Source organism: Mauremys reevesii, linkage group 3 (genome assembly GCF_016161935.1).
Source record: "Mauremys reevesii isolate NIE-2019 linkage group 3, ASM1616193v1, whole genome shotgun sequence".
Taxonomy (NCBI): Eukaryota; Metazoa; Chordata; order Testudines; family Geoemydidae; genus Mauremys; species Mauremys reevesii.
In genome coordinates, this window is record NC_052625.1 from 7,005,826 (window position 1) to 7,028,712 (window position 22,887).

At 47.5% G+C, this 22,887-nt stretch overlaps 1 protein-coding gene across 5 annotated transcripts in view; it reads left to right on the forward strand.

Moving 5' to 3' along the window:
- The first annotated feature begins 5,709 nt into the window (after positions 1 to 5,709).
- The window catches only part of RRBP1 (ribosome binding protein 1), a 58,760-nt gene continuing 41,582 nt past the window's right edge, over positions 5,710 to 22,887 (forward strand). The window contains exons 1-2 of one of the 5 annotated variants that reach the window (XM_039531107.1): positions 5,710 to 5,921; positions 20,912 to 21,610. In XM_039531107.1, the coding sequence (XP_039387041.1) occupies positions 20,932 to 21,610 (679 nt within the window). In that variant the 5' untranslated portion in view covers positions 5,710 to 5,921; positions 20,912 to 20,931. Of the gene's footprint in view, positions 5,922 to 6,472; positions 6,588 to 20,911; positions 21,611 to 22,887 lie in introns of those variants that run through there. The other 4 variants (XM_039531106.1, XM_039531105.1, XM_039531102.1 and 1 more) reach the window with 4 other exon arrangements.

A 22,887-nucleotide genomic window follows, 5' to 3' on the forward strand; every position in this document is an offset into this window, starting at 1 on the left:
TGGGTGGAGCTTAAAAATAAACTTTGATATTATCCATCAAAATGATAAAAGAAATGAATCAATCAAATTCTGGCCACGCTTAGATAGAAATGCCCTCCCACCAGAAACACGAAGGGTACATCTACCCTGGTGCTGGAGGGGAGAATTGCAGCTTGGGCAGATGTACTCATGCTAACTCGCATTGAGTTAGTGAACGAAAATGGAGCAGTGTAGCCATGAGGTGGGAGTGGCAGGAAGGTAGCTGCTGAGTTAGTGTCTAGGGTCCCGGCTGGGATTGTGCCCAGGGTGGCTAACCCATCCTGCTGCCTATGCCACGGCATACGCTGCTATTTATAGCAGCTAGCGTGATCCCAGCTAGCATGCATGTGTCTACTGGAGCTCCAGCTCGAGTGTCGAAGTAGCCTGAGAGAAGATTAGCAGACAATGGAAGGAGAAAGGGTAACGGAGGACATGGGATATTGGAAGGGGGGAGGGGCAGGGAGTGGGAAAGTGGGGAACATTGCGAGGGCAAAGGAGAGTACAATGGGGAAAACAATCATTTTGGGGCTCACAATCATTTGTTGTCCCACACTGAAGCACTGGGAGACTGAATGTTATGAAGGACCCCTCAGAGGTCATGTAAGCTGGGTCCCCTCGCCCAATGTTCCTTTTGGGCACTGCATGGGATTGTTTCCTAACGTCCCTTAAGGGGAAAATGCCTTTTCTAGCCTTACGGTGCAGCCCAGGGCACGCTCAATGCCAGGTCAGTCTCATTACCAGAATTGTTTAGGGGCGCGCCTACTTCTGTCTGCCAATTTCATCTAGTAGATGTTTTGCCATCTGCCTTGAGCATGGTTCTTTTACATCGCTTTCAGTCAGGTAATGGAAAACACAGTGTGCTGCTGGGAAGCAAACAACGGCAGTGCTTCCTAGATAAGCCAGTGGGCCACAAAGCCATTGGCACCGTGAATGGTGGGCAGGAAAGGAGGGGGGGCCTTTTATGCCATGCTGCACACAGCATGGCCAAGCTGGAGAATGGCTGTTGCAAAGGAATGTCCTGAGGTATCCCACTGCATCCGCACAGCTGTTGCAGGAGGGGCTCTAACTTTCCGGATGTGCACGGCGGGGTGCAAGCCACATAGGCAGCACAGCTGCGGGCAGCACCTGCTGTCCCTCAGGGAGCGGGAGAGCAGTGCTGAGTTGAGGCCAGGAGCTCTCTCTCACTGTGGGAGGTTTTGTGTCCAGCTGAGCATGTCAGAGGGAGAGCGGGGGTGGAGCTGCAGGAGAAGAGCAATCTCCCGTGCCAGGCTGGGGATTCAAAACCTTCAGCAAATTCAGTTTTTCCACTTGGCGTCTCTGCTTCCCCTGTCTCTTCTCCCAGTGTGAACAGGCTGCCGGGGCAGTGATGCGATCCAGCTACAGTAACCCCATGCCCTTCCATTACTGCACCGAACTGCTCTGCTTGTTTGTACCCGTGCTCTTAAAATGCCAGTCCGCTAGGGCAGGGAACCTGTTATTTCTCCGGCACAGTTCTCCTGTTGTACAGGGCCTTTGGCCCTAGGAAGACAACTAATCAGTGCCACGGCTAGCCAGCGCCTCCCCACCATGGCTTTGCCACCAGGCCCCACTGGGGATGTAAGCAGTCTTCGACGCTCCTGATTAAACACCCCCCGAAATCAATGGATGGACATCTTCCCATTGACGTCAATGGACCCTTACTCAGGCTAACATTTTGCTCCTCCTAGGTATTAAAGCTTATTGGCCAGATAGTCCACTCTGCTTCCATCCGAGGAAGGGACCCAGATATCATGGATCCGCTGGTGGGGTGCGACACATGGGGAACTCTGGCTTTTGGGCGTTACCCGTCTTCACCTCAGCCAACAGAAGCGTGTCTGTGGATCCGCTCAAGCTTTTTGATACCAGGGACCAGCTTGCTGCCTTCCCAAACTGTGTCAGTGAGATCTCAAGAACCGGCGCCAGTCCCTGTACCGGTCATTGAGAAACCCTGCCCTAGAGGAACTGAGATGCGTGTGCATGAGAGATGGGGCAGGAGCACCAGCAGCCACTTTCCATGGCATCAGGACACCAGACCCATGAAGAATCCTTAAACCAAATCATGCTGCTTTCGTCAGTATTCCCATACACACTGTCCCCCTGAGCTGTGTGGACTTCCCTGGCTCTGAATAAAAGGTGTTGGACTCCAAGGAGCTCTTGGGATACATGCAGATCCCAGGGTATAATAAAATGGAGATATAACTATCTCATAGAGCTGGAAGGGACCTTGAAAGGTCATCAAGTCCAGCCATTCACTAGCAGGACCAAGTACTGATTTTGCCTCAGATCCCAAAGTGGCCCCCTCAAGAATTAAACTCACAACCCTGGGTTTAGCAGGCCAATGCTCAAACCACTGAGCTATCCCAAGAGGGCTCAGTCCTACGGTGGGAGAGAGGAAGGGGAAACTCCCACCATCTGATGGATTAATGCAGTGGAAACTTGCTGAGTTTCCTGTCTATTTGTAGTCTCCCCCAACTCCTTTCCTCCCCCTGGCAGAGGACAGTCCAGTCTTATAGCAGAGCTGGTTGGGAATTTTTTAACAAAACATTTTTTTCCCTGAAACAAAGCTGATTTGTCAAAACTGAAACTGTTGGCGGCAAAGAGCCTGTTTCCACACCGTTCCTGACTCGAGAAACGTTGGAAAAAAGTTTCCAAATTGCCAAGATGTCCTCCTTTGACATTGTGAAAATGAAAAGTCGCGGGAGTTTTGGTTCAAAACAACTTTTCGTTTAGAATGTGCACTGAATTCATACCAAGAAATTGGTTTAAAAAAGAAAAGAAAGTAAAAAAGGGTCAGATTTGTATTGAAAGGTTCCAAAATGATCAAAACCAAACACGTCACAAGACCTGAGCTGAAATTTGGTTTGGTTTGTTGCCTTTGTGCACATTTTGAGATTCCAACTTTTCGTCCTGTTGTGTGATGGGAAATTTTTTCAAAATCTCAGAATTCTCCTGGGACAGAAAAACCATTTCCCGCCCACTCCTAGTTTATAGGATTATACTAATTAGAGATTATGTATATGAAAAGTAAATACATCCAGCCTTCTGGATGCACCATAGAAACCCTCACAACTTGGATTGCATAGTGTTGAAGCTAGATGTAGCCATTGTGTTAAATCAGCCCCTGGCCCTAATTCTAAGAGGCTAATGCTGTACTATCTCTCACCATATTCCACTTGAAATTAAGTCCAACAAAGGAGTCTTTCTTCCCAGGGAATGTGACAAGGAGCAGGTCTGCAGCGTTTCACCAGCACTGAGAATGCTAGATATATTAAATAATGACTTAGGAGCTTTTATTTCTTAGTTAGAATTAGGCTTCCACACCTGTTTGTGCAGGCAGTAATTTAAGCCTTGAAAGATCCGCTTCCAAACAAGCTCTAAAGTTGTGATGATAACTTGAATGGGGAAGATTCTGCAAAATAACGAATGACTTTTATATGTCTCATTGAAGCACACACACAAAAATCCTACACCAGCCTTAGCGTTTTAGGTGGTGCCTGCCAAAAAAATTTTCACTCTCCCACTCCCAGAAAGTGATCATGCAGGACTGAGCTGACGACACCATGGAGGGCCAGCGAGGTTATTCTATAAGGCGCGTAACCGGCTCATTTTATATAAGAAGGGGATGGGATGGCCCGTGGTCTGAATGTCACCACCAGCTTCCTGCTCTACGAGGCAGCACTACATGTGTGCTGGTGTTCCTGCACAGCTGCCTGCATTTCCAAAAGTTGTGTTAGGGACAGCTGTCCGAACAAGCCACTAGCGTGATGGTTGGTACTTAGGTGCAGATCCTCAAAAGGTATGTAGACACCTCCCTCCCTTTGGCCCTGACTCAGCAAGGTTCTTAAGCATATGCATAATCACGTGAGGAGTCCCATTGGCTTCTGTAGAAAAACTCATGTGCTTAAAGTTACACAGCTGCTCAAGTGCCTTGCTAAATCAAGCCCATGCGCCCCGATCCCAAAGCTCATGCAGAGTTCATTGCAGGATCAAGGGCTTTACAGGGTTAATATTGGGAGGTCTCACTGTATTTGAAATCACAACAGCTGGAGGGCTATGGGGGAATTTTAACACTTTACACAGTGTTTTGCAAACATTAATTAATTGTGACAACTCCAGGGAAGGGGCGAGTTGTGGGGTTGGGAAGAGTATCCCCATTTTTACAGATAGGGAAATTAAAGCAGAGAGGCCAAGGCCAAATTTTAAAGTGTCCAATAATTTTGGGTGACCGACTTGGGACACCAGGGCCTGATCTTTCAGATCAGCTGGGTCTAACCAGAAAGCCCTTAAAATTGATCCTATGTGAAGCAACCTCCTTGTGAATAGATATGACTTGTGGGCAGGTCTGACAAGTCTACTTCTTAGGCTAATCAGAAATGTTTCACTATTTACCTTCTCTCCCTCCATTTGTTTGTTTTATCCATCTGCTCTCTTGGTATATACAAGACTGTAAACACTTAGAGGCAAGGCCTATCTTATGATATGTGTGCACAGTGCCTCAAACAAAAGTGATCCCCAAACAGGATTTAAAGGCGCTTCTGAAATAATGTTCCAGTATTTGACCAAATTGAACATGCCACAAAGTAATGCCTGTGATCCCAAACCTTCAGTCCTGTCTAAGAGCCCAGTTCTGCCATGATTTAAGCACATGCTTATCTTGCTTAAGCACTTGGACACAGCATGGTCTACTGGACAGAGCACTAGACTAGGACTAAGGAAACCTGGTTTCTATTCCCAGCTCTGGGCAAGTCACGGTCCCACTGTGCCTCAGTTTCCTCATCTGTAAAGTGGTGATAATGATACAGACCACCTTTGTAAAGCACTTTGATATCTACTGATGAAATATAGTATATAAGAGCTAGGGATTATTAATTTAACTCAGGATTAGGTCAATTTATGTCAATGGGATTATTTGTACAAGTAAAGAAAATCATATATTTAAATATTTGCAGGATCAAGGCCTTAGCTAATAGCCCCCTCCCCCCACTTTGAAGTTAAGGAGAGTTTTGCCTGAGTTAGGATGGCTGAATTTTGGGCTCCTGTAATCACTCCAGATTATGAATTATATACTCATTTCATTTCTTTCGAGTGGAATAGCACTTAAGAACCGCAATACAAAAAGCCCTTAGGTGCCCTAACAAATAACTGATTTTGCAATCATCAGCCATAACCAGATACTATTTGTAGTGCCTAGGACATTCCAGCCAGGATCGAGGCCCCCACTGTGTCAGGTGCTGTACAATTGCATAGTGAGAGGCAATCCCTGCCCCCCAAGTGCTGACAATCTTTTATTTTCACTCCTGCCACCCACCCAGTTGACAGAGAAGGTCGGAGCCTGGAGAGGCCGGGTGCAGCGCAGAGGAGACTCCAGGATGCCCTAGTAAAGCGTGTGGAACTAGCAGGTGTAAAAGGGAATGCCCTTCCTTGGGGCTACTCTCCAGGGCAAAGCCTGCAGCTGGCAAACTACAACTCCCATAATTCCACTCGCCTCCAGCTGCCCCATTGGCCTCCCTGCTCGTCCACTCGCACGAGTCCTGGAGCCCTCCCTCCAGCTGTCTTCTCGCTCACTGGGCCGCCGCAGGCTTGACTGGCGGGGCTGGCACCAACCGCAGCAGGCCCATGCTGAGCGGCGGGGGCGGGGTGGAGGGAAGCCTTGGGAAAGGCTCCGTGCCAGCGTAGAGGAAAAAGTGCCACGACTCCACAGAGGCGGCGAGCGGCGGAGGGGTGTTGGGGGGCTTCGGGCACCGGACGGGGCAAGGGCAGTAGGGCGCATCACCCGGCCGGAGGCGCTGTCTCCTGCAGCCTGGGCGTCGCATTGGCAGCTGCAGAGCTTGGAACGGGGCGTCTCGTTGCCGGGGCGAGAGAGCGAAGTCGGAGGCTCCAGTCAGGTAGGAAAGTGGAACCCCCAACGCCACCCTCCCCCCATTGCCCCTGCTTGCAGCGAGGCCGGTGGCCGGGATCTCAGCCTGCCAGCGCCAGCCTTCCGAACTCTGGGGCGCTCCGCGTTCCATGAGCCCGGGTCAGCGTTCCATGAGCCCGGGTCAGCGTTCCATAGGGTCCCCGCAGCGTTCCATAGGGTTCCTCCTCAGCGTTCCAAAGCACGCCGGGCCGGGACACCCCCCAGCGGCGGCTGAAGCGAAGTGGGACAGAATCAGAACCGGTGTGGGGTGTGTGTGTGTGTGTGTGGTGGCGCAGAGGGTAGCGATACCTCTCCCCCCTAGATCTAATGGGGGAACCCCCCGGCTAACACTACGCGCCTACCCAGCAGCATCTCTCCCCCCGCCCCCGGTAGCGAGTGGTCCGTTTCCCCTTGGAAGCGCCGGGTGAAGTTGTGTGGCTCCGGCCACGTTCACAGCTGGAGCAGGAAAGGGTTACATGGCAGGAGCGCTCACAGCTGACGTTGCTTGACTGGAAGTCTCCAGGGGATTTAAATGCCTCCTGGAAGCCTTAAGCCAGGGCTGGATCGTTGCGTGGAGCCAGGGACCGGGTTGGCGTGAGAGCCGCGGTGAGGCGGCCCCTGGACTGCGATCCTCTTGGAGCAGGGGGCTAGAAAGGTGGGCACTGGGGCGGCTTCGGGCTTTGCAGGGACGTCACGAACTGCGGCTTCGTGCCCCAGATCCGTGTGCACGCCTCTCCCTGGCCTGGGGCGCCGGGGGGCAGGCTGCCGGGGGAGAAGGGGATTAAAACGTGGCGGCGGAGTTTGCAGAACAATTTAAGGCGGAGTTTTCGCCTCCCCCTCTCCTCCCCGGGGCGATCCGTGCCCTGTCTGCCGAGCCGCCGCTTTCATAAGCGGCTGGGTTTGCGGGGGGGCCGGTCCCTTCCGGATGAATGGGACCGCGCTGTGCCAGAGGCGGTGCGGAGTGACGACGTGTTCAGTCGGGGAGGAGGAGCGCTCACATTGCCCCGGACCCAGGGCACAGCGGACGGAGCCCGCTCCATCGCCAGTGCTTGTTTCCTCTTCTGCTGTTCAGAACCCACGTCCCCAGGCCCTTCGCTTCAGCGCTTGCAAAGCGGGGGTGGCTAGCCAGGAGCTCTGCCCGCTCCTTGAAAGTGCTCGGGGAGTCCCCGATCCTCCCCCCGTGTGTCCCTCGCCTGCAGTCGCTGGCAACCCCTCCCCGATCGTGGGCCGCTGGCTCTGGCTGCTGCCGGCTTCCTGATGGATTAGTGGCCGAGCCCTGGCCGCTGCTCTCCCTTGGTGCAATCACAAGGCTGCCCCAAATAAAGACCGAAGTGTTATCTTCGGGGAAACTGAGGAATGTCTGCATTTCCCTCCGCCAGAAGCTTAACGGAGGGGGGGATACCAGGGTAAGGGTTTCACAACCCAGGGAGAAGGATTCACCTCAAAGGCAATATTTGCTTAACAAATGGGTTAGCTACAGATGTGCATTGTGCTTCTGTGTAGCCTCTGATGTAGCTGGTCTTATGAAATCCTGGACAGGTAAAAGTTTTCTCTTTATCTGGCATACCCGACAAGGAGTTACCCTGGACACGGAGCTGTAGTAGCTGAGAGGCTGCTGTCTCTGAATAGATTGTCCTCAGAGCTAACCTCTCCCCACTGAAACAGTCATGGCAAACTTTTAACAATCCCATCTGCTGCAAATATTTGAAACAAATTCCTTTGACCATAGTTGGAACTGATCTGGTGAAATCCTGTAATCTGATTAAATATAGTTACAAGAGGTCACAACCATGACAGGATTTCTTTTTTAAGGGAACAAAGGCTTTCAGCTGTGTTAACCCATAAAATGAGCCATTGACTGGTGCAGAATTAAATGACCATAGCAATACAGTACAGAGAGGATGCTAGAGATGCGAAAACCAGGAAGAACAGATTTCAGAGTAGCAGCCGTGTTAGACTGTATCTGCAAAAAGAACAGGAGTACTTGTAAATTTGTTAGTCTCTAACGTGCCACAAGTACTCCTGTTCTTTTTTTAGTTAGAACAGAGAAACTATACAGAGTGAAATAGCAAGTAGGGCTCTGATTCTGTAATTGACTGTATGACCAGTCAGGCTTGCCTGCATGTTGTCAGTTGAATGACTGGGACCTAGAGGACAGGACACTGGACTGAGACTCAGATCTGTGTTCTATTCCTGCTCTACGACTGGCCTGCTGGGTGACCTTGGGCAAGCTGTGTCACTTTTCCGCCTCAGTTTCCCCATCTGTAAAATGGGGATACTGATACTGACTTCCTTTTGTAAAGTGCTTTGAGAAAAGTGCAATAGAAAAGCTAAGTATTCTATGCAACCAGTGCATCTGGGGTTGTGTAGAAGAAGAACCAGATATCTACAGGAAGGAACAAAGTTCTAATGACGGCCTTAAGAGAGAGAGTGAGTATAGAAAAGTACCAATGAGCTTGCAGTGAGAGGTCTCTTTGGGTTGGGTATACATAATGTAGAAGCAGAATAATAGTCTTGTGCCAAGTAGCTCTAATGTGGCTGCCTCTGGAGTATGGCATTCTTCTTGAATAAGGTGACCAGAACTGATGTCCGATCACATCTGAACAACAAAATAAATGAGACAGGTACAAAGGTAGCATAAATCTTTCATAACACCTTCTTACTTGAAATACTCTGTAGTCACCTGAAGCTACAAATGCTAGAAGGCCCTAGCCACGAAGAAGGGAGATGTATATTGGAAGACTTCAGCAGACTATCGCAAACTTTTTAACAATAGCTACTGGAGGATTCCTTCCAAGGGAAGATGTGAAAATTCCACTGTTTGGTATCCTTAACACTAGACCAGTGTTTTTCAACTTGTGGATCCCTGAGAATCTGTGGACTATGCCTAAGATTTCCAAAGTGCTCCGCACCTCCATTCAAAATGTTTTAGGACCTGCAAATGAAAAAAGGTGAAAAACCACTGCACTAGACCAAGCACAGCACTGCCAGATATGTAGTAGGATAATTATCCTGCCTTGACAGGGAGAAATCTAGAGGTCTAATTCTCTTTGTGAACCTCAACTTCCATGGTTATCCTAAGTCTAAACTTACTTAGTAACATGATTTGTATTGATCGTAGTTTTACAAAGACCGTAGCTCTTTAAAGAGAACGATCAGGAAAAGCTACTGTCATTGTAACATCTAGAAAATAACAAGAGTACATCTTGCTGGAGCAAACACAGTGAAGAGAATGAAGGGAGCAATCATCCCTTTTACAAAAATAACCCTTTGGAATTGAATTCCAGACTGTTTCCTTGCCAAAAATCATTTACTTATGAGAGCTGAGGGGCTGCTTTTGAGGTCTGACATTGAACCGCTGCCTTTTTTGGGGGTTTGTGATAACATTTCAAGGACTCTAAAAATGTGATTAAAAATAGGGTCTTAAAATGTTGCCTAACAGGGGCCTGTTCAACTCCTTTTAGTAAAAGCTACAAAAATATACCGGGGGAAAAATAAAGTGTAAAGCTACCACTACACAGCTGCAGCTGCCTAGCTTTTGCGGTGGCTCGTTAAAAGTGCCTACGCAAGCTTAAGTAACTTATAACTGTAATACGGGGGTGGGGTCTCTTGTCTGAAAGGTCACTGCGTCTCATTGTCAGTACTGAACAATATTAAATGCCTGTTTGGAATGTTAATATGTAAAAATTGAGCGGATCTGAGAGAGGTGTATACGTCTCTCCTCCTTAAGCCATGGCAGCATCTTCCTTCCAGAAGTGTGTGCAATGGGGTAAGGCTCTGTCGGAGGTATCATCTGTGCATTAACAAACCACTCCGGCGTCCCTTTCTGGCTTATGATGTTGCCAGAATCCCTTGAAAGTTTCTGTTTGCAGGATCAGGATCACACTCTCTTTGCAGAGGCCCAGTGATGTTAATGGGACAATAAGAGTAAAGACTAGTGCTAGAGTAACTGACCTTTTGAATACTCCAGACTTGAGTTTTTTAAAGCATATTATCGCCTCCTGTGTTTGGAAGAATGAGACTGTCTCTTAGGATACCAAAGAAGCAGAACACTCAGTGTAAGGTTTGGATGGTCAATCAGCATCCACCTCCATGGATTTGTGTGAAATACGCTTTTTAACCTGTTTGAGGTGGCTCCGTCAGCCGAAGGCGGCTCTGTTGCCTGCAGTCATGCATGGCTGTGGAGCTGGACAGAGAGTGACTCCAGTTCACTTGGTAGCTCAAGTGTAACTTTTTTTCCCTTGTGTACTTTAACTTCAAAAGCCTTTGTGGGAAGGGAGGGGGGCCTTCTCTCGCAACTGATGGTGAGAATAAAGTAAAGTATGGAGGGTGTGATCAGTGAGATGTGACTTTCTCTGCAATAAATATCCTCCCTCCACCCATTGTGCAAGTTTTTAAATGTGGGTTTTTTAAATTGACAAGGTTAGGGGCTTCCATTTTAAAAACTAGTGGGTGGAGGGGGGCTCCCCATTAGAGTGGGGTTGGAGTTCAGTAGCACTTTTAATTTCTACATCAAATGTAGCTGTTTTCTTGTCCCTGAGTTGTTGGCTTTCTTAATAACTGTTGTCTTGCTACGGCAAACTAATTTGCACAAAGTTTTTATGCACCTATTCTCCACAGGTGTTAATTGAACTACTCATAAGTAACAACTACCAGTGTGAATAAAGTTCTGCAGGATCAGGTCTTAGTTTGCCATTCTATTGGAATTTACTTCTTGATTTTTAAACTTTGGCTTCTGTTCTGCTAAAATCATCCCTGGTTGTTATGCTGCTAAACACGGCAGTAAATCAGCTTGGAAGACTCCTCCTGGGATTCCTTTTGTGTCTTTCACTTTCTGGTGTCACTAGAACTGTTTGTGAATTATGGCGCCATCTTTGATATTACAAAACAGCTCCTTCATCTCTGGCATTATTGCATTAGTCCAAGGTTACCATGCTGTGAAACAAGATACTCCATCCACTCACACTCTGACTACAGGAACTAGCTGCAATATCACAGATACTGCTCTGAGGTAGTTGGCGATCACTTACGAAAGTCAGTTACTCCTGGAAACCTACATCCTTTGGTATTAAGGAGCCATCATAGAATCTCAGGGTTGGAAGGGACCTCAGGAGGTCATCTAGTCCAACCCCCATCGAGCCTGAGTTTTTAATGATGACCACGTTGCTGTAGGTATCTTTGGAAAGTATAACTTTACAGCCCCGCAGCATGAGCCTGAGTCAGCTGACCTGGTCCGGCTGTATTTAATACAGGGAAGACGTGCATCTGAGTTGCATTTAAGTCAATGCTGAACTCTCTGCAGGACTTAGGCCCTTTGACTTCATATGCTGGAGAGGACAAACCTTAAGGCTGGCTATTGCCTAGTGATTATTAAAAATGCCTTATTTCTGTCGTCTTGGTCTGCCCTCCTTTGAGTATAATTGAAGGGATGAGGCTCTCTATGAAGCTCAGCAGCCGAGTGTAGTTGTCATATATGTTGTTGTGGAGCTAGGGAGTAGCAGGTTCCTAATTAAGGTTGCTTATGATTAGCTGGAAGCAGGAGTAAAACGTCTTTTTTTTTTTAAGCGCTACAGCAGGGGTTCTCAAACTGGGGTGGCTAAGGCTGGTGTTAGACTTGCTGGGGCCCAGGGCTGAGGCTGAAGGCAAAGACTGAGCCCCACCCCCCAGGGCCAAAGCCCCTGGGAAGGGGGCCTAACGTTATGTGTCTCCTGCGCAGGGCAGAAGCCCTTGGGCTTCAGCTGTGGGCCCCCAGGGCGGCAGGGCTGCGGTGGCTTTGGGCTTCGGTTGTTGGAGTTGTGTAGTAGTATTTGTTGTCAGAAGGGGGTTCATGGTGCAGTGGAGTTTGAGAACTGCTGCTCTACAGACTAATTTCTTTTGGGAACTCTTGCAGGAAAAGTTTTGTTTCCTTTCAAACACCTTGGACCAGCCTCTCCAATTAGATGGGCTTGGGAGGCGGGAACCATCTAGCAAATGTCTGTCTGTGTGCTTCAAAGTCCCTGGCTAAATCAAAATTAAAATATACTTGGCATGAGACTAGATGACCCTTGTGGTCCCTTCTGACCCTATGATCCCATGGGAGACATGGTGGGGCTGGAAACAGTAACATTTAGTATTGCGGTAACATCACGATAGAGCTTCCTCGTGTTAGGCGCTGTACGAACATGGGCTGTGTTCTTATGGCCGAAATGGGTGGGTGGGGTTGTTTTTAAATAGCAAGATAACTAGTGCTTATTTATGGTGGGATGTACCAACCCCACACTGGAAGCAAAGCGGCAGGAAGTGAGCCCGCCCGGGGTCCATTGCTGAGTCAGAGACTGCCCTGGGAGAGGAGGAAACTCAGCAGAACCAGCTGGGTGGCAGACAGAGCTGTGAAGCGCCGCAGGGAGCCTGGGAAAGAGGCTTAGAGAGAGCTGGGCTGATGTGCTGGGAACCCAGGATGAGGCTGGAGCTAAGGCCCAAGGCAGTGCAAGGCAGAAAGTAATCCTGGGAAGGTGGCATTAAGTCTGTAGCCAGGCCTTGGCTGCCCATTCAGGGGTCCCTGGACTGCAACCCAGAGGCGAGGAAGGGCCTGGCTTCCCTTACAAGCCCTGGTGTGCACACGTCGGCAATGAAGACATTGCTGTAGTAAGATGCTCTTGCCCTCAAGAGTTTACAACCTAAATAGAAAAGACAGAGGGTGGGAGGGGAAGCTGAGGCACGGGGTGGGGAAGTGACTTGCCTGGGGTCATCCAGCAGGTCACTAGCAGAACTGGGGAAGGAATCCAGGTCTTCAGAGTCTCAGGGCAGAGCCCTATCAACCTGTGTTGGAAGGCAGCGTCGTTACTCCTAAATTTGTCACTGGCAAATCTAAGGGTACATCCAGACTACCCACCGGATCGGTGGGTAGTGATTGATCTATCGGGGATCGATATATTGCTCTTGTCTAGACGCAATATATCGATCTTCGAACGTGCTCCCGTCGACTTGAACTCCACTAGGGCGAGCAGTGGAAGCGGAGTTGATGGGGGAGCCGCGGCCATCGATCCCACGCCGTGGGGACGGGAGGTAAGTCGAAATAAGATACATCGACTTCAGCTACGCTATTCCCATAGCTGAAGTTGCGTATCTTACATCGACCCCCTCCCCCAGTGTAGACCAGGCCTTAATCTACCACTAGTGGCTGATAGATGTGGGAAGATGATTTTTAAAAAAGGACTTTGTGAAATGGATTGGTGATCTACTCTTAAGAACCCAGCGTTCCTAGCCCTTATGAGTGAGAGAAGAGACCCTTCTTAGCCACGAAGGTTAGAAATACAGCTTTATACGGATTTCGGAGCATTCATTAGCCAACAAATTATAGACACTGATAAAGTGACAGTGCCAATTGAGCTGAAGTTAGACGTGACTTATAGTGTTTAATTTCACAACTCTCCCACTAAATAACCTTAAATAATCTGTACCATGGACCTTGCTGCAACCTAGACTGACATTCCCAGAGGAGAATTCCTCCAGCTGGCACTCTAAGGTCTTTGGGCTCTTCCAGCTTCACGTGAGATTTTCTGAGAACCAGGCAGAGGAAGCTGGAATATGGGTTTAAAGCTTTCTCCTCTGGGCATCCGTACCTCTCTAGAGGGAGCTCTGAACACTGATTCTGTAGCCCCCGCTTCTGCCAACATCTCTCCAGCCTGGATCCTCTGCCTCCATGTTTGCCCATACACCTCTACCCTGACATAATGCGGTTCTCAGGAGCCAAAAAATCTCTCAGCGTTATAGGTGAAACCGCGTTATATCGGGGTTCAGCGGCAGGGCTCCGACAGTGATTTAAAGGGCCTGGGGCTCCCTGCAGTGTCCAGAGCTCCGAGCCCTTTAAAGCGCCACCCGAGCCCCAGGGTAGCGGCGGCAGGGCTCCAGCGGTGATTTAAAGAGACCTGGGCTGCGGCCGCTGCTGGGAGCCCCAGGCCCTTTAAATCCCGCCCCCAAAAGACCTAAAACACAATGAATGTCTGGTGTCAATAGACAACTGCCCCTCACAGACCTCTGACTTTTTGTAACGTGCCAGTTTTGGTTCAGGACAGAACATCTTGGAGGTGCATAATGCATTCGATAGCCTCTGGTAACTAGCCGACAGCATGAGACCTGACCAATCCACTGGATGGGAAAAGACTGCCAAGTTGACTAAATTAAAACTGAGTATTTTAAAAATCATAATGTAAATATCTAATAAACATATCTACGCAACACAGTACTAAACAATAGGGTGGATTGATTTTTAAACCAGCAAGGAGGAAACCTTGACTGAAATAATTGATTTTCATCTTGTTTTGCCCTTTAATTCTTTTCCTAAAAAGAGTTTCATTCTCATTGGTTTGTTTGATAAATATTTGGTCTAATCACAACCAGATACATCCTTTACACTAAATTTGTTGCTACTGTTTGCTACATGTGTGATACACTATTTCCATGCACATTTATTTAAGCAGTTTAACACACACACACTCAGATTTTTTGGTTAGAAATTGGTGAATGCTGCACTATTTTACTAGTTGGTTTGGGTCAAGCTGTACTTGAATGGGAATTGGAATTCAATTAAAATGTACCAAAACATTTTAAAATTTGTTTTTATTAGTTAAATAAAAATTACCTTAAATGTGCTGGGTACATACAAAGAAAGTGAGTGTATCAAAACATAATTTGCATTTAAAACTGACTTATTAAATACAGGAAATATTAACTGTGATTAGTAAATTAATTGTTGTTGTTTTTTTTGGCGCAAGAGCCAGATTTTTCTGTTATTTGGACACCTAAAGATGCAGACAGATGTTTTAGGAGTGGTTTCAGAAGCTCCCATTTGCATCTTCAGGTGCCTGAATACTTTTTTGAAAATTCATGTCCTTCAGGGTTTTTAGAATTTTAGTAGATCTCATTGTGACGTTGCACTCCATAATGTTTTATGGAAATATGCTTATGAGTGTGAATATAATGTAACTGGAATATGCGTCATGCAAAAGGTCTCTTGTAAGGTATCATTACAAAGCTTGTGATCTACTGAGTGTGTTCATCCTATTTGTTTGCATATATTATTTCGATGTCTGGAGTTAGGAGAATAAGATATAAACTTGTATCACTGATGTAAACATGTTAAGTCGGGGGTCCCCAACGCAGTGCCCGCGGGCGCAGCTAAATGTGCCCACGTCCTGACCCCCGGTGGAGCACCTGCTGAAATGCCGCCGAATTTCAGCGGCATTTTGGTGGGGACGCCTCTCGATGACGCTGCTTGCCGCCGACAAGCGGCGTCATCGAGAAGCGTCCCCGCCAAAATGCTGCAGAAATTCGGCGGCATTTCGGCAGGTGCTCCACCGCCGCCGTGGTCCTTCGTCTGGCACCCGCCAGACGAAAAGGTTGGGGACCACCATGTTAAGTGCTAGCCATTAAGGGTGCTTCAGAATCAATGACCTGTAAATGGCTCTGTTTACTTGCAAACCTTCCTGGATATGTGCAGGCCAGCCCTGGAAGAATGGAGACTGGGGTCCCACAGGACATGTGACCATGTCACCTGATACTGGAATCCATCTTAAACCTGGTGCTTTTCTATTTAGAAGGAGGGGTGGGAACCCAGAGAGAGACAAGATTCCCACCTTGTGCCGAGGCTATAAAAAGGGTGGAACAGAGCAAAGGGGGCGGCCAGTCATGAGAACACCCCTAGTTTCCACCTAAGATGTCTGCTGGAACTAACAAGGACTGTACCGGGGAAAGGATTGGGCCCAGACTAGGAAGGAGTCTAATCTGTGAAAGCAGCAAAGAGTCCTGTGGCACCTTATAGACTAACAGACGTTTGGGAGCATGAGCTTTCGTGGGTGAATACCCACTTCGTCGGATCCATGGGTCGGAAGTGGGTATTCACCCACGAAAGCTCATGCTCCAAAACGTCTGTTAGTCTATAAGGTGCCACAGGACTCTTAGTCTGGATCTGTAAAAGCAGCAAACACGGCTACCCCTCTGATACTTAATCTGTGACAGAAGCTTATTGGAATATCTCTGAGGGTGAGATTTTACCTGTAATCAGTTTCTTCATGTATTAGGCTTAGACTTGCGTGTTTTTGCTTTATTTTGCTTGGTGACTTACTTTGTTCTGTCTGGTATCACTTGAAACCACTTAAATCTTACTTTTTATTCTTAGTAAAATCGCTTTTGTTTATTAATGAACTCTGAGTAAGTGATTCATACCTGGGGGAGCAAACAGCTGTGCATCTTTCTCCAACGGTGTGTTAGAGAGTGAACAATTTATGAGTTTATCCTGTGTAAGCTTTATACAGAGTAAAACCGATTTATTTGGGGTTTGGATCCCATTGGGAGCTGGGTGTCTGGGTGCTGGAGCTAGATGACCTACTGAGCAGATTTTGGTTAAAGCCTGCAGCTTTGGGGGCATGGACTGTGTTGCAGCAGGCTAGTGTGTCTGGCTCAACAAGGCAGGGTTCTGGAGTCCCAAGCTGGCAGGGAAAATGGGCTCAGAGGTAATTCCAGCACATCAGGTTAGAGTCCTAAGGGGGTCTCTGTGACCGAACCCGTCACACTCCTCCTCTTCTAACTGTTCTTCCCCCCACCCGCTTTTACAGGCTTGAAGAAAACAAGCTTTCCTGCTGCTTAAACGCCCAATCGGTTTCTCAACTTAAAGAAAACATTCTCTGCATGTGCTTGTTGTACTGAAACCAGAAGCAATTAAGGCAAAAGCTTTTCTGCACAACAAACTCCAAGTACTGACCCTTGGAGAAATGTAAATACTAGCATTCGCTCCATTGGAAAGACTGAAAATAATTACATCATGCAGGACAGGACATTGTGTCATATTTATAAAGCTTGAGCTGATGTCAAAAGTTAAAGTTGTCTTGTTGTCTGTCCACCCCAAGTCTTTATAAATTAAAAGAGCAGCACCCTTTAGCTCATTAAAACGTGAGGAGTGCTCCTTGATGCAGCCTTTATAAAATGTATTTAAATGATTAGTAAGTTTAGACCTTAACATAGGTTGTCAATTTCAAATTGAATTTGAAAATAAGCTATTTTTTTTTAAAATATGTAATTTAAATGATTTTTTTTTAAAATTCCAATTTAAATAAAATAGACTTTTCATCCACATTGATGATGAACCCTATATCAACAGTAGGCTGGCCGTTTGTCCAGTTTGAAGTTGTCTAGTCCTGTCTTTGGACAGGCTTTTCCCTGCCCGGTACTGGATGTCCGGTATCGTCACACTGCATGGGGAACATCGTTTTGTCTCTCTCTGGCGTGACCTTACAGACACACCGTGGAGAAGGTCACGCAGGTGTGGGCGGAGCAGCAGGTTCTGAAAAAGGCATTGTCTGTGCGATGGGACCTCACATGGACTGTGTGTGTGACGTTACAGGGGTATGCAGGCAGGAGTGGGCCCATGCTGTCCCCAGACGTACTGGAATGGCCGTTATTCTGGGGCTGGGGCCGCCCTACTCAGCGTAGTCCGTAGACATATTCGTAATGCTATATAGTGAATCAAACTGAAAGTGATTCAGGGACTGGAAAACTGTGGCCAGTTCTGTTGTCAGCGCTTCAAAAAGATCTTGAAAAGAGCTGCAAGAATGACTCGTGGTCTGGAAAACATGACTCTTTAGTGAGACTTCAGAAGCTCAGTTTTCTGTTGCTGATCCCAGAGAGCGTTAAGAGGTGACTTGGTCGTGGCCTACAAGTACTGGGGGAGGGAGGGGAAAGAGATTTCTGATAGCAGAGGGCTCTATAATCTACCAGAAAAAGGCACAGTGAGATCCAGTGGCTGGACGCTGAAGCTAGACATTTCTAACCTGAATTTAAGTTGCAGATTTTTAACAGTGAAGGTAATTAACCGTCGGAACAACTTACTTAGGTAGGGTTGCCAGTTTTGGCTGGACATATTTCCTGGAGGTTTCATCACATGACATAATCTTTAAAGCAGCGGTGCCAAACTTTTCCTGTTGTGACCACCCCCCACCAGTAATGGAATCTGTCAGCGCCCCCCCCCCCCCCCCGCCGCATTACTGTACAGTTGGTTCAGCAGAGGAGCTTGGGCAGAACTGGGGATGCGGGAGGAACTGGGACTGAAGGTGGAGCTGGCCTGGGGGCAGAGAGGGAATGAGAGCTGGGGCCTGTAGCTGGGGGTAGAGCGGGGCTAGATGGTGCTGCCTTCCTGCCCCCCTCTAGGGGCTGGCCTGAGCTCTGCTGCATCTCCCCTAAACGAACGCTCCTCCAGTTTGGGGACCACTCCTTTAAAGACTGATCTTTAATTCCTAGAGACTCCAGGCCAATCTTGGAGGGTGGGCACCCCTGCAGTAGTGGATTCTGCATCGGTTGTAGTCTTTAAATCAAAGCTGGTAATTGTTCTGAGATACGTGCCGTAGGCTAATCAGAAGTATGGGCTGGCCGCAAGAACCGCCGGGTGAGGTTAGGTGACCTGTGCTTTGCAGGGAAGTCTGACTAGATGATCCGAATGGTTCCTTCGGGCTTTAGTTGTGAGTTGCAGTGTGTGTCTTGGCTCTTGCTGTACGCTGAGGGCATGGCTGAATTGACAGCGAGTGTGGGGTGAGAGTTGTGCTGGCCATGGGCTCGCCGGTGTCGCGTGTGACCATTGTCTTAATTTACCATTTATTGCCTTTCAGGGCTTATATCTCGAGAAATACACTTGAGCAACCTTGTCTCTGTGGGTCTGTGTAATTGCCACTGTGCTCAGGCAACACAACGTAGTGCAGCTCCACACCATGCAGCTGTGAACGGCATGCTGTCCCTCCACCCGGGGTCGGGTGGGAGGTGGGGGAGGGAATCCCCCACAGCCTAGGGGGCATCTGCAGAGCCAGGATTGGCAGCTTTGCGCGAACTGGCCCTGGCTTCTGCTTTCGAAAGTTGTAGCCCGGTGGATCCCAGCGGAGGGGGTCTGCCAGGAGGCTGCAACTCCTGGAGTAGGCGGGAAGCTGTCCTGCATGCTGCATAGGTGTAGCAGCTCTAACTTGTGTTTATAGCCCCAGTAACTGAAACCCCTACCTGCTGCAATTGGAATAAGTGCTAGAGACATTGAATAAACTAGCACACTGGGGCAAGGGGTGTTGATACGTCTCTTATTTAAAAAAAAAAAGATTGGGCTGGGGAGAGGTGTCCTTACTCACTACACTGATACTGACTCGGACTCTTAATACATTCCATGGGTGGCGTACCCGAGCCCACTTATCCACTGACACTTTAAAAACCCCACACCCCAATCTGGGTCTATGCTGGTTATGGGCTGTGTATGTATCTTGTGAACCTTGTAACTGATACCTGCAATCCCTGGTAACTGCAGCCTGACCCCAGATGTACCGTACTTTCCCTCTTAACTTGTGTATATTTAATTTTAAACTTTAACTTTTAATAAAATCAAGAATACAGGCTGGTCTCTGCTTTGCACTGCTCGATTTGGTTAGTTTAGCAGTCAAATATATGTATTTATCTTAAGGTGACCATTTTTTTTCAAATTTAAAACCAGGACATTTAAAATTGGTCGATTTTTGGCGGGCTCTATGTGATGATGTCATCATCGAGTTCCCACGGTCGGGCTCTATGTAATGCGCGGGAGTATTATCGAAGAGTCGCCGCGGCCACAATATAGTGAGAGTGTGTGTGCTGAATGCCGAGTATTGCCGAGATCCAACGACGAGAACCGTCGTGTAAAATAAAACTAAAACTAGGATAAACTAATAAAATTGATTTAGGCTGGTTCATCAAGGATTGATTTGATGTACTCAATCTTTTTTGATAAATTAATAATTTTTGATTTTGTAGTCCTAAACTGTACTGGTTACATCTCACAACTAACCAGGCCAATGTTCAAAAAACCAGTACTGTACTGGTAAAACCAGTACGTATGGTCACTTTAATTTATCTTCTTGCAGTTTCATGCCTGCAGACTGGCTGTGTACCCACACAGAAAACATGGGTTCGAATAACTGGGACTTGCACTTTGATTTTGTGTCTAATACAGGTCTCAAGCATAGTTAAAGGACTGGCTCTAATGTCTATAGTGAGGATTACATACTGCTGCAGAGAATAATTCTTGTTGTAGGTTATTAATACCCACTTGGCTGTAACAGGGATCATGCAAAGAAGTCTTGACATTGGCTTGTTCTCTTGTAATGTAAATATGTTAAGGGCTGTAACAAAGAGGACAGTGATCAGTTGTTCTCCGTGTCCCCTGAAGGTAGGACAGGAAGAAAATGGCTTAAATTTAAGCAAGGGAGATTGAGGTTAGATAATAGAAAGTTTTCCCTCACTATAAGGATAGTTAAGCCTTGGACCAGGTTTCTAAGGGAGGTTGTGGAATCTGTATCTTTTGAGGTTTTTTAAGAAATAGGCAGGACAAACAGCTGTCAGGGATAATCTGGGTATACTTGGTATTGCCTCAGCACGGGGGTGGGTGGGTGGGTTAGATGGTCTCCTGAGGTCCCTTCCAGCACTTCTATGATTCTGTATACCCATAAGGTAGCATTCTATTGCTAAAGGATGTGTGAAAAACTTTACCTGATTGCAAGTGGGTATTTCCCTTTAGCATCTAAAATGCTGAACATGTTTCTGGGTTCACTAGACCTGGAAGGGAAGGAGTACAAGACTCTTGATGCCTCATGTCCCGGTTTTATCCTACTATATGCACACTTGGACATTGTGTAATGAATGAGCTTCTTTAAAACCTCTAGATCGTTGGCTGACTGTAGCCTAAGAAATCAACTCGTTTAAGCTGCTCTTCACCACATCTTTTCCAGTCTGACACACACTTAGTTTTGTAGCTTGCTGGGATGTGGATTTTCTTCTGCGTTTTTGTACAGTGCTTAGAATAATGGGGCCTCACCCTTTGGTGGCTATGCAATAAAAACAAGTGTTACTTACGCACACATGTACCCCCCTCCCCACCTCCACCGCAGTAGAGCTGGTGCTGGGAAGCAATATCTTAGCACTAACTTTTGTCCTTGTGTCTTGCAGGTAGAGAGAAATAAGCCAGGATGGATTTGTACGATCCTCAGACGCTGGGTGTTATGGTCTTTGGTGGTTTCATGGTGATTTCAGCTATTGGGATCTTCCTGGTATCCACCTTCTCCATGAAGGAGACCTCTTACGAGGAAGCCCTGGCTAAGCAACGCAAGGAGCTCGAGAAAACGCAGCAGCACAAAGTGGAAAAGAAAAAGAAAGAGAAACCTGTTGAGAAGAAAGGAAAGGCCAAGAAAAAAGAGGAGAAACCGAATGGGAAAATACCTGAGCAGGAGCTGGTTCCGGATGTGACTGACGCTCCCAAGGAAGTAGACCCTGAACCTGTTGCGGTGTCTGAGCCAGTGATCATTGAGTCTCCTATTCTGGCGGTTTCGGCTCCCCCTCAGGAGAAGGAGAAACCTGCTCCGTCACCTAAAGACAAGAAGAAGAAGGAAAAGAAGGTGGCCAAGGTTGAGCCAGCTCCCCCCCTTGTTACTTCTCCATCAGTCTCTGTATCAAAATCTTCTCCAGTCTTGGAGGTAGCTGCCAAAGAAGTGCCTATTGTGGCAGTCCCACCGGTCGGCACGCTACAAAGTGCTCCTGTAGTTCATTCTGTTGCTGTCAAAAAAGCAGAAGCTCTGGTAACCCAAGAAGAGACAAAGCACGACGGAGCTGCCAGGAAGAAGGCTGTGGCCAAGAAGAAGAGTGAGCTGAGTAAGTATTTGACTCCTGCAAGCGTCCTTACGGTATGTCACCAGAGGCGCTATGTGGTGGGGAAACTGAGTATTGGTATGTCAGGTGAGGAGCAGAGGGGGATCGCCCCCTTTCTCCGCTGTTAACTTGCCTAGAAATGGCGGTGTTGCCACAGGAGGCTGTTTTTGAAGGGCTGATTACGTGTGTGTGGCTCTTGTTAGACTGGGAAAGCCTCAGTGGCTTGGGTTCCTTTCTGTGAAACTCAACTACAGCCTTAATTTCTTGATTCAATGCCTCTTTTTTTAATGTAGCATCTTGTGCTGGGTGCTTCTGTGTGCTTGGAGCTGGCTTATTGTTTTGCAGCGTGCAGGAGGTCAGACTAGATGATCATGATGGTCCCTTCTGCCCTTAAAGTCTGAGTCTATTTCCTTGGTTCTGAATACCTGAGTCTGACCGCTTAAGTCATGTAGGTATTTGTAATATGCTCATCACAGGTACCTGAACACTTTGCAAAACTGCACGAATGCAGAATGAGTGGTTGAGGGGTAGATTTGTATTCTCTCCCCTACCTGTCCCAGGAAAGGGGGAGACCCCTGCTTAGACATTGTGCCATCTTGGAAGAAGCAAGCATGAAGTTAGAGAGCGTGCGTGGATTGCTTCTTACTGATCCTCATAAGGGACAGGTGGCTGTTGAATTTTTATATTGAAGGTGATCAGGCTAGTTAGTTGTCAACCTCTGTAATGAAAGGAATCCCACTAAGGTGGACCTGCCCATGCAAAGGCTGAGTACTGCTAGCCGACTGCTATACATAGCTGAAGAAGGAGCACCTTATCCGTCTGTATCCAGAAAGCAAGCTGATGGGGTTTAGTCTTGGAGGACTAATGTTTTGCATTTGATAACTGTTCAGAAACTGCTACCGTGCACTGCAGGAACTCTTCCTCTAATTAAACTGTAACTAGAGGGAAGCAAAGCATGAGTATGCTTTGGAGAGGCAGGAAGTTAGAACTTCTTTACATTCTTATTGGCTGGCTTCTTTGTCTTTAGATTATTTTGGTGTCCACTGAGAGAATGGAGGATATTGCACATGCACAGCATAACAGTTTTGCTGTTGGAATCTTAATGTTCACGCTTCCCGACTTCCTCTTAAAATCATTCTGAAACATCTGCTTTACAGTAGTCTTATATGTAAATCCACTGTGTTTGAGAGCAGCGTTTTTGAAAATGTTAATACTATTACCAAGGTGTCTCTCTTTCTTACACTAGGCACCTTGACACAAGCTACACAGGAATAAAGTGG